This window comes from Panthera onca, chromosome D3, assembly GCF_046562875.1.
Source record: "Panthera onca isolate mPanOnc1 chromosome D3, mPanOnc1 haplotype 2, whole genome shotgun sequence".
Classification (NCBI taxonomy): Eukaryota; Metazoa; Chordata; class Mammalia; order Carnivora; family Felidae; genus Panthera; species Panthera onca.
Window position 1 is genome coordinate 12,389,983 of NC_138350.1, and position 12,764 is coordinate 12,402,746.

A 12,764-nucleotide genomic window follows, 5' to 3' on the forward strand; every position below is an offset into this window, starting at 1 on the left:
GGAAGGCCACGAAGCAGTGGCCTTATCTACCTCTTATCTGCCATAAGATCCAGACAGCACTTCACCTCATTCGAGTGTCCCTTAGTTCTTTTGAACCTGACATTTCTCCTCTCCAGAAGAAGTTGGCATTAATAATGCCCCTATCCTCAGATGATCATGACATTCGTTACTAGCTCTGACCACACACGGAGCCCTTCCTGGGTACCTGTATGTTAGGATTATTTGCTGGTGTAATTCTCACGATCACCTTGGTGTGTTGGAGCCAGGTTGCCCTGGCTTCTGAGGGCCAATGGTTAAATTTTCAGGAAACTTGCAAGCAGTTGTTAAACCCTTGGTAGCTTGAATTGGCCTTGTGGGAGTATTTACACCACAGAAATTGACAAACACAAAAATCAGGGCCTTATTTTGTTGCTTATGGAGACCTGGTTTGCCTCACACTACTGCATGTATGCGTGTGCGTGTGTGTGTGTGTGTGTGTGTGTGTGTGTGTGTGTGTATTCAACCCCATCTACAGATGAAGAAACTGAGGCTCAGAGAGGTTAAATTACTGTCTAAAATCAATTTAGTAGGTGGCAGACCTGACCTTGGAGCCCCAGATCCCATTCCCTTAACTGCTGTGCTGTCCTTGCTCCTGCAGATGAGACAAGGGTGTATGAAACACAGTCATAAACAGGCAAAGCTGTCAATATTCGTTATGAATTTTGATGCAGAAAAAAAAAACCTTTCATCCCTGTCTACCCATTCTTTATACATTAACGCTGCTAACGACTATCTGATTATGTCTCCCCTCCCTCCTCACCCCCAAAGTTCTTCAAATCCTCTCCCCCACCCAGGTTCTTTCTCAAAAATCCTTTTCTCTGTTCATTTCTTATGCTTCTCAGCAGCCCGCTCTCCTGCATTTACCAGCTCCCCCTCCAGAGTCAGCCTCTGTTGTTTCCTTGTTTCCCATTTCACTTTGTGTCCCCCCCAACCCCCACCCATCCTAGCAGTAACGAAGCCAGCACAGAATCCGCCTTCCCGTCTCCACCGCTCCCGCCCCCCTTTATCAGAATCCCAGCAGAGAAGTCTGCTCCCATTCTCGCTCGTTCTCCCTCACGGGTGGCAGGGGGGCCAGACGGCTCACAATCTGATCGCATTCCTCGTTCCTTGACACCCCAGAGAAACCACACATTCCATTTGGTGGTCGTCAGAAATAACATGCTTAAGAAACCTGGAATTACAAAGCTGCTTAATTAGAGAGAGATGGTTTCACTGGGATATGCCCGGTTTTCCCCGGTGGTTGTATCTCCTTCTCCAAGTGGCCCGCCCCCCAGCAGCTAATTGCTACCTTGGGCATGGGTGCCACACAGGCACTCAAGTCTCTTTATTTTCTTTTCTGTGACATCGGTGCTCGCCTCTAAACAGAAGTTCTGTCTTCCATATCTCCTTCTCCATCAGTAAACCCAAGAAGCTGACGTGAGTAATAAGGGTGGAATCTCGAGCTTCAGAAAGGTCCCCAGCTATTAAGCAAGCATCTACTATGTGTTAGATGCCAGGAACACGACCTCCAGGAGCCAAATCATCTCTGTGCTTATGGGGCTCCCAGTCCAGCGGGAGAGACAGACACTAACATAGTTTCTTAGATATCGTGGGAAGTGCTCAGAAAGGAGTGATTTGGTGGGTGTAACAGGAGTACCTGATTTAACGGAGGACTCAGGGAAGTCTTTCCGTAGCACGTGACAGCTGACCTGGAAGATGAACAGGTGTTAGCTCACTCCCTAAAGAGTAGAGGACAGTACTCCATCTGCAGGGGAAGAGCATGGTCTACATTGTAAAGGAACAGAAGGAAGGGCCAAGAAGCTGCTGTCTGAAAATGCTGTGAAATTCCGGGGATGTGTTAGAGTCCCTGCCATGGTTTGACTTATCTGGCTTCTGACATTTTATTATTTTTATTTTCTTAAGTTTATTTATTTCTTTTGGAGGATAGGGAAGAGCAGAGGGAGAGAGGGAGAGAGAGAGAGAGACAGAGAGAGAGAGAATCTCAAGCAGGCTCTGTGCTGTCAGCAGCGGAGCCCAACACGGGGCTCGATCTCCCGAATCGAGAAATCATGACCTGAGCTGAAATCAAGAGTGGGATGCTTCACTGACTGAGCCGCCCAGGTGCCCCCTGGGTTCTGACAGTTTTAGACCGGGGTTGGCAAGCCACAGGCCACCGGTCACATGGACCCTGACACCTGTTTTCATTAATAAAAGTGTTCTTGGAACACACTCATGCCTGTGTGTTTACCTATATAGTTGTCACAGAGACCGTATGACCTGCAAAGCCAAAGTATTCACAGTCTGGGCCTTTGCGGAAAAATGTTGTCAACCTCTGATCCAGACCCACTCGTGGGCAAGTGGGAAGCTTGGGGATCTGGACCAGGGAACCAGCCCGTGGCTAACAGAGCCTGAGAATTGGAGATCCAAAGACGATGACCAAAGCTGAATAAAGGCAGTAGTAAGAAGGTGGTGGGTGACTGGGCCTGACCCCAGGCTGTCTGGCTTCCAACGCAGCATTCTTAACCACCGAGCCAGTCTGGTTGTGCAAGATCTGCCAGAGAGGAGACAGCAGAGCCTGTCCCCAGAGTCAGCCCGATGCCATCCTGCGGGGTTTTCCAGAGACACAGGGACACAGGACCTTTCATGAGGTGGCTGTGTCCTCACCCACTGTGAGGCCAGGCTGACAGAGCAGGAGGCTGCCCACCAAGATGGCACAGGGTGGGGGTGGGGGGGGGGGCACTGACTGTCCTTTCTGTCACCTTGGGGCTTCTGGAACACCTGCCTTCCCTCATCCTCCTCACATTTCCTTCATCATTCTGCTTCTTATTCAATAAACCGTGCTTTTCAAACTTTATGTGCACAGAGATCACCTGGGAAACTGAAAATGGAGATTGTGTCTCAGCAGGTCTGGGGTGAGGTCTGCGATTCTGCATTTCTAACAAGCTCCCAGATGGTGGTGACGCTGTCCATTGAGGGACTACAAGCCTTGAGTAGCAAGGCTTTCAAGATCAGCTTAAATGAACTTTTTTTTTTTTAATGTTTATTTATTTTTGAGAGAGAGAGAGCAGGGGAGGAGCAGAGAGAGAGAGAGAGAGACACAGAATCTGAAGCAGGCTCCAGGCTCTGAGCTGTCAGCACAGAGCCCAACACGGGGCTCAAACCCACAATGGTGACATCATGACCTGAGCTGAAGTCAGACACTTAACCAACTGAGCCACCCAGGCACTCCATGATCAGCTTAAATGATAGCTTCTCTCAAAAGACTTGCCTAATCACATCTCTACACCCACTCCCACCCCCATACCTCGATTCTGGGGCCCCCTCATGGTCAGCTCTAGCAGACTTGTACCACACTATATTATAATGATTTGCCTAGTGTCTGTCTTACTCATTAGGTAGTGAGCTCCCTGAGGACAAGGACAAGGTCTTAGTCATCTTAGTATCACCAGAGCCTAGTGCTGTGTCTAGTACATAGTGGGTGTCCAGTAATGGAAGGTGGGGGGAGGGAATTGGTGGATGGAAGGGAAAGAAGGAGGGAAGGAAGGGAGAAAGGAAAGATGGGTGGATACATCAATGGATGCATGGATGGGGGAGAAGGAGGAGAGGACGAAAGGAAAGGAGAATTCTCTGCGGGTTCACTGAATTCAAGGAGTGACAAGAACAAATTAAGGTGAGGTGTTGGGAGAGACTGGAGTGTTGACCCAGAATGAGATGGAACATGGAGTAGTTGAGAGACCCTGGGTGAGAGCAGTTAGATGCAATGAGGGAAGCATAGGGCAGCTGAGGTTGAGGTGGTGCAGGAAAACAAAGCTTAGACATGCATGGGTATTCAGCAGAGCCTGGGGGCTGCTGTCAGGACAAGGGCAGAGCCTGAGTAGCCCTAGCCATCCACTGAGCTGTCCCATTGTTCCCTCTTCCACCATGCCATTGGCATGTAAAACAAACATGGTGGCCATCCCCCATATCTCTGCTCCCCAGTCACCTCTGCCTTCCTAAAGGCTACAGAGGGAACCAGCATTCTCCAGAAGGGAATATATCCATGGGTCAGGGGCTGGTGGGAGTCTGGAGGGGGTAGAGGACCCTCACAACAAGGACTCAGCCAAACAGTCACAAAGGTCAGGCATTGGGATGAATGGACAATTGGATGCCCTTCCTTGGTCCTTAGCAGATGTGGGCACATCTGCTTCAAGAGGTCCCCTTCCTAGGCCCAACAAGATGGAATTTAGCAAGACGGATATAAAGTTTCTACCCTCATCTCAGACATCATCCATTTGATGGATACGCAACATCTTTTTGTAACGTTTTTACCCCTCCAATGTAAACATATCATATGCTCAATATAAAAAAAAAAAAAAATGGAAAAAACAGGAAAACACAAAGGAAACAAGTGTTTCTTCATTCTGTCTCCTTTCCACTCGGGACTATAATGTGAACATTTCCTTGAGTGAATAGATAGTCTTCACCAGGATGACTTTTTACCTTTTAATTTTGAAAGTTTAGACTTACGAGTTGTGCTTACAAAATAGTACTGAGAGTTCCCACAAACCCTTCACCCAGCTCCCCCTAATGTTAACATCTAGTGCAACCACAGTACAGTTAGCAAAGCCAAGAAATTAACGTCATTGCCGTCGCTATTAACTGAACTACAAATCTTACCAGATTTTGCCCGTTTGTCTCACTAATAGGGTCAGTGAATCCCAGGTCCCACATTGCATCCATCTAATCCTCTCCAATCTGACAACGCCTTGATCTTACCTTTGTCTTTTGTGACCTTGAGGCTTTTGAAGAGTGCCGGACATTTCTTTTATAGAATGCCACTTGATTTGGAGCACCAGGGTGGCTTAGTCGGTGAAGCATCCAACTCGACTTTGGCTCAGGTCATGTTCTCACAGTTGAGGAGACTGAGCCCCCACCCCCAACCCTACCCCTCCTGTCGGGCTCTGTGCTGACAGGTGGACCCTGCTTGGGATTCTCTCATCTCTGTCTCTCTATCTCTCTGCCCCTCCCCTGCTCATGCTCACTCACTCTTGCTCTCTCTTTCTCAAAAATAAATTAATTAATTTAAAACAATAATAATTAGGGGCGCCTGGGTGGCTCAGTCGGTTAAGCGTCCAACTTCGGCTCAGGTCATGATCTCACGTGAGTTCGAGCCCCGTGTCAGGCTCTGTGCTGACAGCTCAGAGCTTGGAGCCTGCTTTGGATTCTGTGCCTCCCTGTCTCTCTCTCTGCCCCTCCCCCTGTTCATGCTCTGTCTCTCTCTGTCTCAAAAATAAATAAACATTTTTTTAAAAATTTTAAACAATAATAATTAGAAGGAAAAAAAAGAATGCCCCTCAATTTGGATGTGTCGCTTGTTAGTTCATGACTCCACTGAGGTTTTATAAATTGTTGCAGAATAAACACAAAAGCGATACTATGTTCTTCTCAGTGCCTCACAGCTGGGGTCCAGCCTGTCCATGTAACTAACTTACTGCTGCTGGAGTAAACCTTGATCACTCGGGGTATTATGTGCTGGGTTTCTTCATGGTAAAGTTGCTCTTTTTCAGGATAATGTTTGAAAGGCGGTTCAGCTTTCCATTGTAGATCTCTCTCTTAACCAGACTCTCTCACGGTGCATTTAGTTTGTTACTTGTCTCTGTTTGTACTGTTACAAAGAACCAAAGACAGCTGCAGCACCTGTTCCTGCTGGCACATCTCAACACACATCCCTGATTATTTTGTTAGAATAAATTCCTAAAACTAGGATCACTGGAGCAAATGCTATTCACCTTTTTAAGGCTGTGCATGCCTGGGGCAGGGTTGGTTGCTTCTTTCTATGTTGATTTGTTTTAATCAGCTTTACTGAGGTGTAATTTAAATACAAAGCATGCAGATTTGAAGCATATATTTCAGTGAGTTTTGGCAAGCACGTACACTTGTATAATCACCCTCCCAATTGCAATGCAAAATAGCTCTATCTGCTCCCCCAAATTCCTAGATGCCCCTTGCAGTCCCCTCCTCCTCACCCCAGGCAGCCCCTGATCTGATTTCTGTCACTGCAGGTTAGTGTTAACCTGTTCCAGGATTTCATAGAAATGAGAATTGTATAGTATATTTTCTTGTATCAACAGTCTCTTTCGACTGGGCCTAATGCACGTGGGATTCATCCACACTGTTGTGTATATCAGTCATTTAGTCGTGTTTATTGCTGAGTGGCGTTCTATCGTACAGATATACCACAATTTGTTTATCCATTCTTCCACTGATGGGCATTTGGGCTGTTTCCAGTTTGGGGGTATTATGAATAGAGCTGCTGTATGAACATTTGTGTACAAGCAGATGCATATTTTCGTTTCTCTCGGGTACATACCTGGAAGCGGAGTTGCTGGGTCATAAGTAGGTGTGTGTTTAACTTTATTATCCCCAGCAGGGTGGGGTTATTTTCATCTCATTTCATAGCACAGGCCACAGAAAGCTTGAGGGACTTGTCCAAGGGCAGAGGGAAGAAGGGAAATAGAATTTGAGGAGTACTGCTCTGTGCCAGGCACAGTGCTAGGCGCTTTTCCCATTTCTCTCCGGGAACCTTCAGAGCCACCCTGTAAGAAAGGAGTTGTGGTTCCCATTCTGTCGATAAGGAAGCTGGGGCTCACGAACTGGCAGTGACGTAAGCTTCAAACCCAGCCCCGTCTGAATCCCAAGTGTCTCTTCTTTGCCCAGAAGCCATCCTCCTCCACCTCTAGACCCGCCCTTACCTGCCTCCTGTGGTCCATCCTGCCCGTGCCCCTGAGGGCAGGCACCCGAGATGCCCTAGTCCGCCCTCGAGACAAGGGCGATCTGTGTGCAGGGCCAGGGACTGTGCCCCCAAAGCCACAGCAGGCACAAGGGAGTGACCCACACTGCAACCCCCAACAGGAGTGTCCAGTTTCTCCCTCCTTGAAATGCAGTCCTCAGAGCTTTGGTCCTCGGGGCTGGTGGGCAGCGGGTGAGGCCGGCGGGCAGGGGCCACCTCTCCCCGGCCATATCGCAAACCCATTAGGAGCCGGTCTGAGTGCTTTCCAAAGCTGATTAATGGCCTGCTTGTGACCTGGAACGTCATTACTGCCCAGGCTGGGGGACCCCCGGCTGCCTCCTTTGGGTCTTTACAGCTAATAATAATTGATGCTTTCTGTGCGGTTGCAGGGAAAGTTCTATCTGGTCATCGAGGAGTTGAGCCAGCTGTTCCGATCACTTGTCCCCATCCAGCTGTGGTACAAATACATCATGGGGGATGACTCTTCCAACAGCTACTTCCTAGGAGGGGTCCTGATTGTTCTCTACAGCCTCTGCAAGGTGAGGTGGGCCCGAGGGGCTGGAGGGCTGGCCCAAAGAGGATCCATGCATTTGCTGGGTTTCGGGGGGGTGGCGGCAAGTGGGGGGCTTGGCATCTTTTTTTTCTTTTAATGGAGGTAAAATTCACACAACACAAAATTAACCACTAACCATCTTACGGGGTACAGTGACACTGAGCCGCTTCACAGGGCTATGCCCCCTCCACGTCTAGTTCTAAGACATTCGCATCACCCCCAAAAGAAACCCCATGCCCATTAAGCCGTCCCTCCCGTTCCTGCCTGCTACCCTCCCCCAGCCGCTGGCAACCGGCAGTCTGCTCTCTGTCTCTGTGGACTCCCCTATTGTGGACACTTCATATAAATGGAATCCTACACTGTGTGGTCTTTCCGTGTCTGGCTCCTTTCACTTTAGCGTCATGTGTCTGAGGTCCATCCACGTCGCAGCATATATATCAATACTTCATTCCTGTTTGCGGTTAAATCCACCCTCATTTCTTGCCCATAAAGCTCACCGTGTGCTCTCCATTCACACATTTCCATTATGACTCCCGTGTTACGGGCGAGGAGATGGGGACTCAGAGAGCAGCAACTTGCTCGGCGTCACTCAGCTACAGATCACGGAGTGAGGGTCGAAGCCAGGCAGTCGGCTTCCAAAGCCTGGACCTCTTACCCCAGATGCGCCCCCCAGACTTGTTTCCATTCTTCTTCAACCGCACACCCTCATGCCTACAGTCAGGATACAGGGCTTCTCTTTCCATCACGGGTACAAATCAGGTTTCCCTCCCCACCCCAGACATAAAGACATCCTCCTCTTCCTTCTTCCTTCTCTGTTTCTGGCTCTAGAGAATCCTGGGGGAATCCACATGTTCTCCCCTCCCCTCCCCCTCCTCCCCTCCCCTCCCCTTCCCCCCAGCAGGACTAGCCAGGCAGTCCGTGCCCCATCAGCCACTGGGGACTTCTGTTGCCTGCCGATCCTGATCGACTGGCAGTGGCTGACTGGAGTGCTGGCTCAGAAGAAGAGTGCTGTGATCAATTAGCAATGCCTGTGCTGGGCTTGGCAGGGGGAAAAGGCAGTATGCCTGCCATGTATTCACTCTCCTGGTCCAGGAAGCAAGGGAAACTGTTGACGTAAGGCAGCAAGACGAATGCCAAGCAAAACTGGTAGAAATGAGGAGCTCCAAGTGGGACAGAGTGCCCTGAAAATGTCCACAGTCAGAGATGAGGGGTCAGTAGGGATGGTTCAGGAGCGGTAAGAGAGGTCCTGAACAACCCTTGGAGACTTTTCAGCCATCACCCTGCTCTCTTTTCAGTCTTTCGACATCTGTGGCCGTGTGGGCGGAGTCAGGAAAGCCCTGAAGCTTCTCTGCACCTCTCAGGTGAGTTGACTTCAAATGGCCCCAACTGAAGACAAAGGAGCCACGAGCTGGAAACAGCTCACAGTGCTTCTGCGGGTGTCCGGTGAGGATCCACAGCTGAGTTTACCTCTGTCTCCTCCTTTAATTTTTTTTTTTTTTCAACGTTTTTTATTTATTTTTGGGACAGAGAGAGACAGAGCATGAACGGGGGAGGGGCAGAGAGAGAGGGAGACACAGAATCGGAAACAGGCTCCAGGCTCCGAGCCATCAGCCCAGAGCCTGACGCGGGGCTCGAACTCACGGACCGCGAGATCGTGACCTGGCTGAAGTCGGACGCTTAACCGACTGCGCCACCCAGGCGCCCCTGTCTCCTCCTTTAAACAGAATTACGGAGTCCGGGCCACTGGGCAGCAATGCACAGAAGCCGGCGATATCTGCGCCATCTGCCAGGCTGAGTTCCGGGAGCCTCTGGTCCTCATGTGCCAGGTAAGCAGGGCTGGGCGGAGCCATCGGGGACTGAGGCTGGGGGACCTCTGGGGCCCTGTCCCACGCAGAAGTCCCATGTGCCTCTCCCATGACCAAACCTCAGGGCTCTGAGATGGGTCTTTGGGAACAGTGTGGTCAAGGCTGGAGTCGGTCAGACCTGGGCTCAGACCTCAGGTCTGCCTCTTATGAGGTGGGTGGCCCTGGGCAGGTTACGTCACCTGTCTGAGCCTTGGTCTCATCAGCCGAGTGTCAAAAATGAAAAATTCAGTATGGTGTAGCGTCACAATGTCCTGAGTGAGAATCCCAGCCGCACTGCGGACCCTGTAGGGGGATCACTCCGTCTCCCCCTGAGCCTTGGTTTTTCTCATTTATACAATGGGCATCATAATACCTACTTCATAGAGCTATTGTTAGGAATTAACGAGATCATCTGAGAAAGAGCTAAATTTGAATTGTTCGCCCATAAAAAATCCTCTGGTTGTAATTACTATCCTCGTTGTAATTACCATTACTGTTTGTTCTCATTTTGAATTGTGGGTCACCAACCCATAGCAACCCATGTTGAACTCCCTAAACATACCCCTGCTCCTCCTCCTGACATCAAGGGGCTAAGATGTCAATTTGGCAAGTGCATAGGAGTCAAAGTATCCTGTCAGGTACCAGAGAGGGGAGACAGAGGGCACACAGACCCTGTTCCCTCCTCTGGAAGCTCACGGTCCCCATGGGGAGACAAACACATACATAAATAACTATGAAACAAGGCAGGCAGTGATAAGTGCTGTGTAAGAGAGATTCATGCAGCTTCCCGGGGGACCAGGACAGAGAGCAGTGAGTTCTACCTCAGGAAAGCTTTTTGCGGGAGGCACAGCCTGCCCACTGGAAGAAACGGGAGCGTGGATGAACCCCCCCTCCCTCCCCCCACTTCTGCAGCCACCAGGACCTTCCGGGGGTGAGAGGGTGGGAGGTGAAGGTTTTGGCATCAGCAGAATTCCTGATTATTTTGCTGTTTGGGGATGTTAGGAGGTTTTGTTTGTTTGTTTGTTTTTCCTTTCATTTTATTTTTAAATGGAGAATATATTTGCATGATTCAAAATTCAAACCGAGGAATGCATGAGTAGGAAGTCGCAGGAACTTAATGCAGCAGGTTGGATCCTGGAACAGACAAAGAGCATGAGTAGGGAAACTGGTTTGATGAGATCCAGATAAGTCCAGAGTTCTGTGATTGATAATATATCCATGGGGGGCTTCTCGGCTTTGACAAATGTACCACACAGTAAAGCAAGATGATGATATGGGGGAACTGAAACTTGGTGAGGAGCTGTATGAGGAGTCTCTACACCATCTTGGCAACTTTTATGCGAGTCTAAAATTATACCAAGGTTAAAAGTTATTTTTTTAATTTTTTTTAAAGTTTATTCTGAGAGAGAGGGGGAGAAAGAGAACAAGCGGGGGGCGGGGGACGGAGGGCTGGGGACAGAGGATCCAAAGTGGGGTTTGTGCTAACCAGAAGAGAATCTTAAATATAGAGAACAATCCGAGGGTTGATGGAGGGGTTGGGGGAGAGAGGAAAATGGGCGATGGGCATTGAGGAGGGTACTTGTTGGGATGAGCACTGGGTGTTGTATGTAAGCAATGAACCACGGGAATCTACCCCAAAAACCAAGAGCATACACACTGTATATTAGCCTATTTGACAATAAGTTGTATTTTTTTAGAAAGTGGGATTTGTGCTGACAGCAGACAGAGCTATGTGGCACTCAGACTCCTGAACTGCAAGATCATGACCTGAGCCAAAGTTGGCCGCTTAACCAACTGAGCCACCCAGACGCCGCAAAAGTTTATTTTTTTTAATACTTTAAAGATACAAGGGGCCCCTGGGTGGCTCAGTTGGTTAAGTGTCCAGCTTTGGCTCAGGTCATGATCTCCGGGTCTGTGAGTTCAAGCCCTGCATCAGGCTCTGTGCTCATAGCTCAGAGCCTGGAGCCTGCTTCGGATTCTCTCTCTGCCCCTCCCGTGCTCGCGCTGTTTCTCTCTCTCTCTCTCTCTCTCTCTCTCTCTCTCTCTCTCTCTCTCTCTCAAAAATAAACAAAAAAAATTAACAAAGAAAAAAAATTTTAAATAAAGATACAAGAAGGGGAATAGTGACCAGCCCCCTACCCTTCCCCAGCTCCCCTTTATATCTTTGTAGAGATGCTTTATAGAATTTAAACACACACACACACACACACACACACACACACACACACACACACACGTCTTTTTCAGAAAGACCTACATTGGAACACCTGGGTGGCTCAGTCTGTTAAGCGTCCGACTCTTGATCTCAGTTCAGGTCTTGATCTCAGGGTGGTGAATTCAAGCCCCGTGTTGAGCTCTGCACTGGGCATGAAGCCTGCTTAAAAAAAGAAAAAAAGGAAAAAAAAAAAAACAACGCTACATTGTAGCATATCCTACCCAAGCTGTGTTCTGCATCTTTCCTCTTTGACTTGAAACTCTTAAGAGATGGGTCCTTCTTTGCAGATCGTCCCATTTCATGGATGGACCACCCTTTGTTTTGTCTTTCTCCTATGGAAGGGCATTTCATAGCTTAGAAGCTTCTGTTATTACAATGATGTTATTACAATGGCTGTCATGAGAGGTCAGAAATGGGGAGATCTATAGTACCTACCTGGGCCCATCGTGTTGATTGAATGAGTTAATTCAAGCTTCTAGGACTACGTCCTGGCACGTGGTCAGGCTTCAATGAACTCCCTGCTCTTATTGGCACACAGTCCACTTCCCACCTGTGCGAGCCCTTGGTAGGAGAAATTCCTCCTGGTGGAATTACTAGGTCAAAGGGTATCCAGTTTTGACAGATATTGTTAAATTGCCCTTCATAAAGAGTGTATCCATTTATGCTCCCAGGGCAGAGCGAGACATGACCTCTGGCTCCCCTCACTTACCAACACAAGCCTTTTCTGAGCCTTGCCAACCCAGCAGGTGACAAACACTATCTCGGTGAAGTTTCAATCTGCATCTCCCTAATTACGAGCACCTTTCTCCTGTGGTTCAGAGCCCATCTGTAGAACCTTTTCAGTGGCAGTGATAACTTGAACTTGATGTCAACGGGCAAGTCTTGCTTCTTTCTGGCAATCTCTCCCAGCCTTGGTGTGTTTATTTCTCTCCCATTCTTCTCCTTGTGCCATGACATCTTCCCAAAACTTGATTCACATTCTTTTTTTTTTTTTTTAATTTTTTTTTCAACGTTTTTTATTTATTTTTGGGACAGAGAGAGACAGAGCATGAACGGGGGAGGGGCAGAGAGAGAGGGAGACACAGAATCGGAAACAGGCTCCAGGCTCCGAGCCATCAGCCCAGAGCCTGACGCGGGGCTCGAACTCACGGACCGTGAGATCGTGACCTGGCTGAAGTCGGACGCTTAACCGACTGCGCCACCCAGGCGCCCCTTGATTCACATTCTTGTGAGGGCTGTCCCAGATCCGGGAGCACCAGCCACAGCCAGTGGCAGTTGGAGCCCACGGTCCTGGCCAAACCAGTCTCTGCTGCCGTGAGCTGGGCCTGGGAGACGATTTCCACAGGCAAAAGGGCCTCCCTTGTT

At 49.1% G+C, this 12,764-nt stretch overlaps 1 protein-coding gene across 1 annotated transcript in view; it reads left to right on the top strand.

Annotated features, from left to right (window-relative positions):
- The window catches only part of RNFT2 (ring finger protein, transmembrane 2), a 71,535-nt gene that overhangs the window by 47,345 nt on the left and 11,426 nt on the right, over nucleotides 1-12,764 (top strand). The window contains exons 8-10 of the mRNA XM_078435756.2: nucleotides 7,177-7,326; nucleotides 8,636-8,701; nucleotides 9,065-9,166. Of these exons, the coding sequence (XP_078291882.1) occupies nucleotides 7,177-7,326; nucleotides 8,636-8,701; nucleotides 9,065-9,166 (318 nt within the window). The remainder of the gene's footprint in view (nucleotides 1-7,176; nucleotides 7,327-8,635; nucleotides 8,702-9,064; nucleotides 9,167-12,764) is intronic.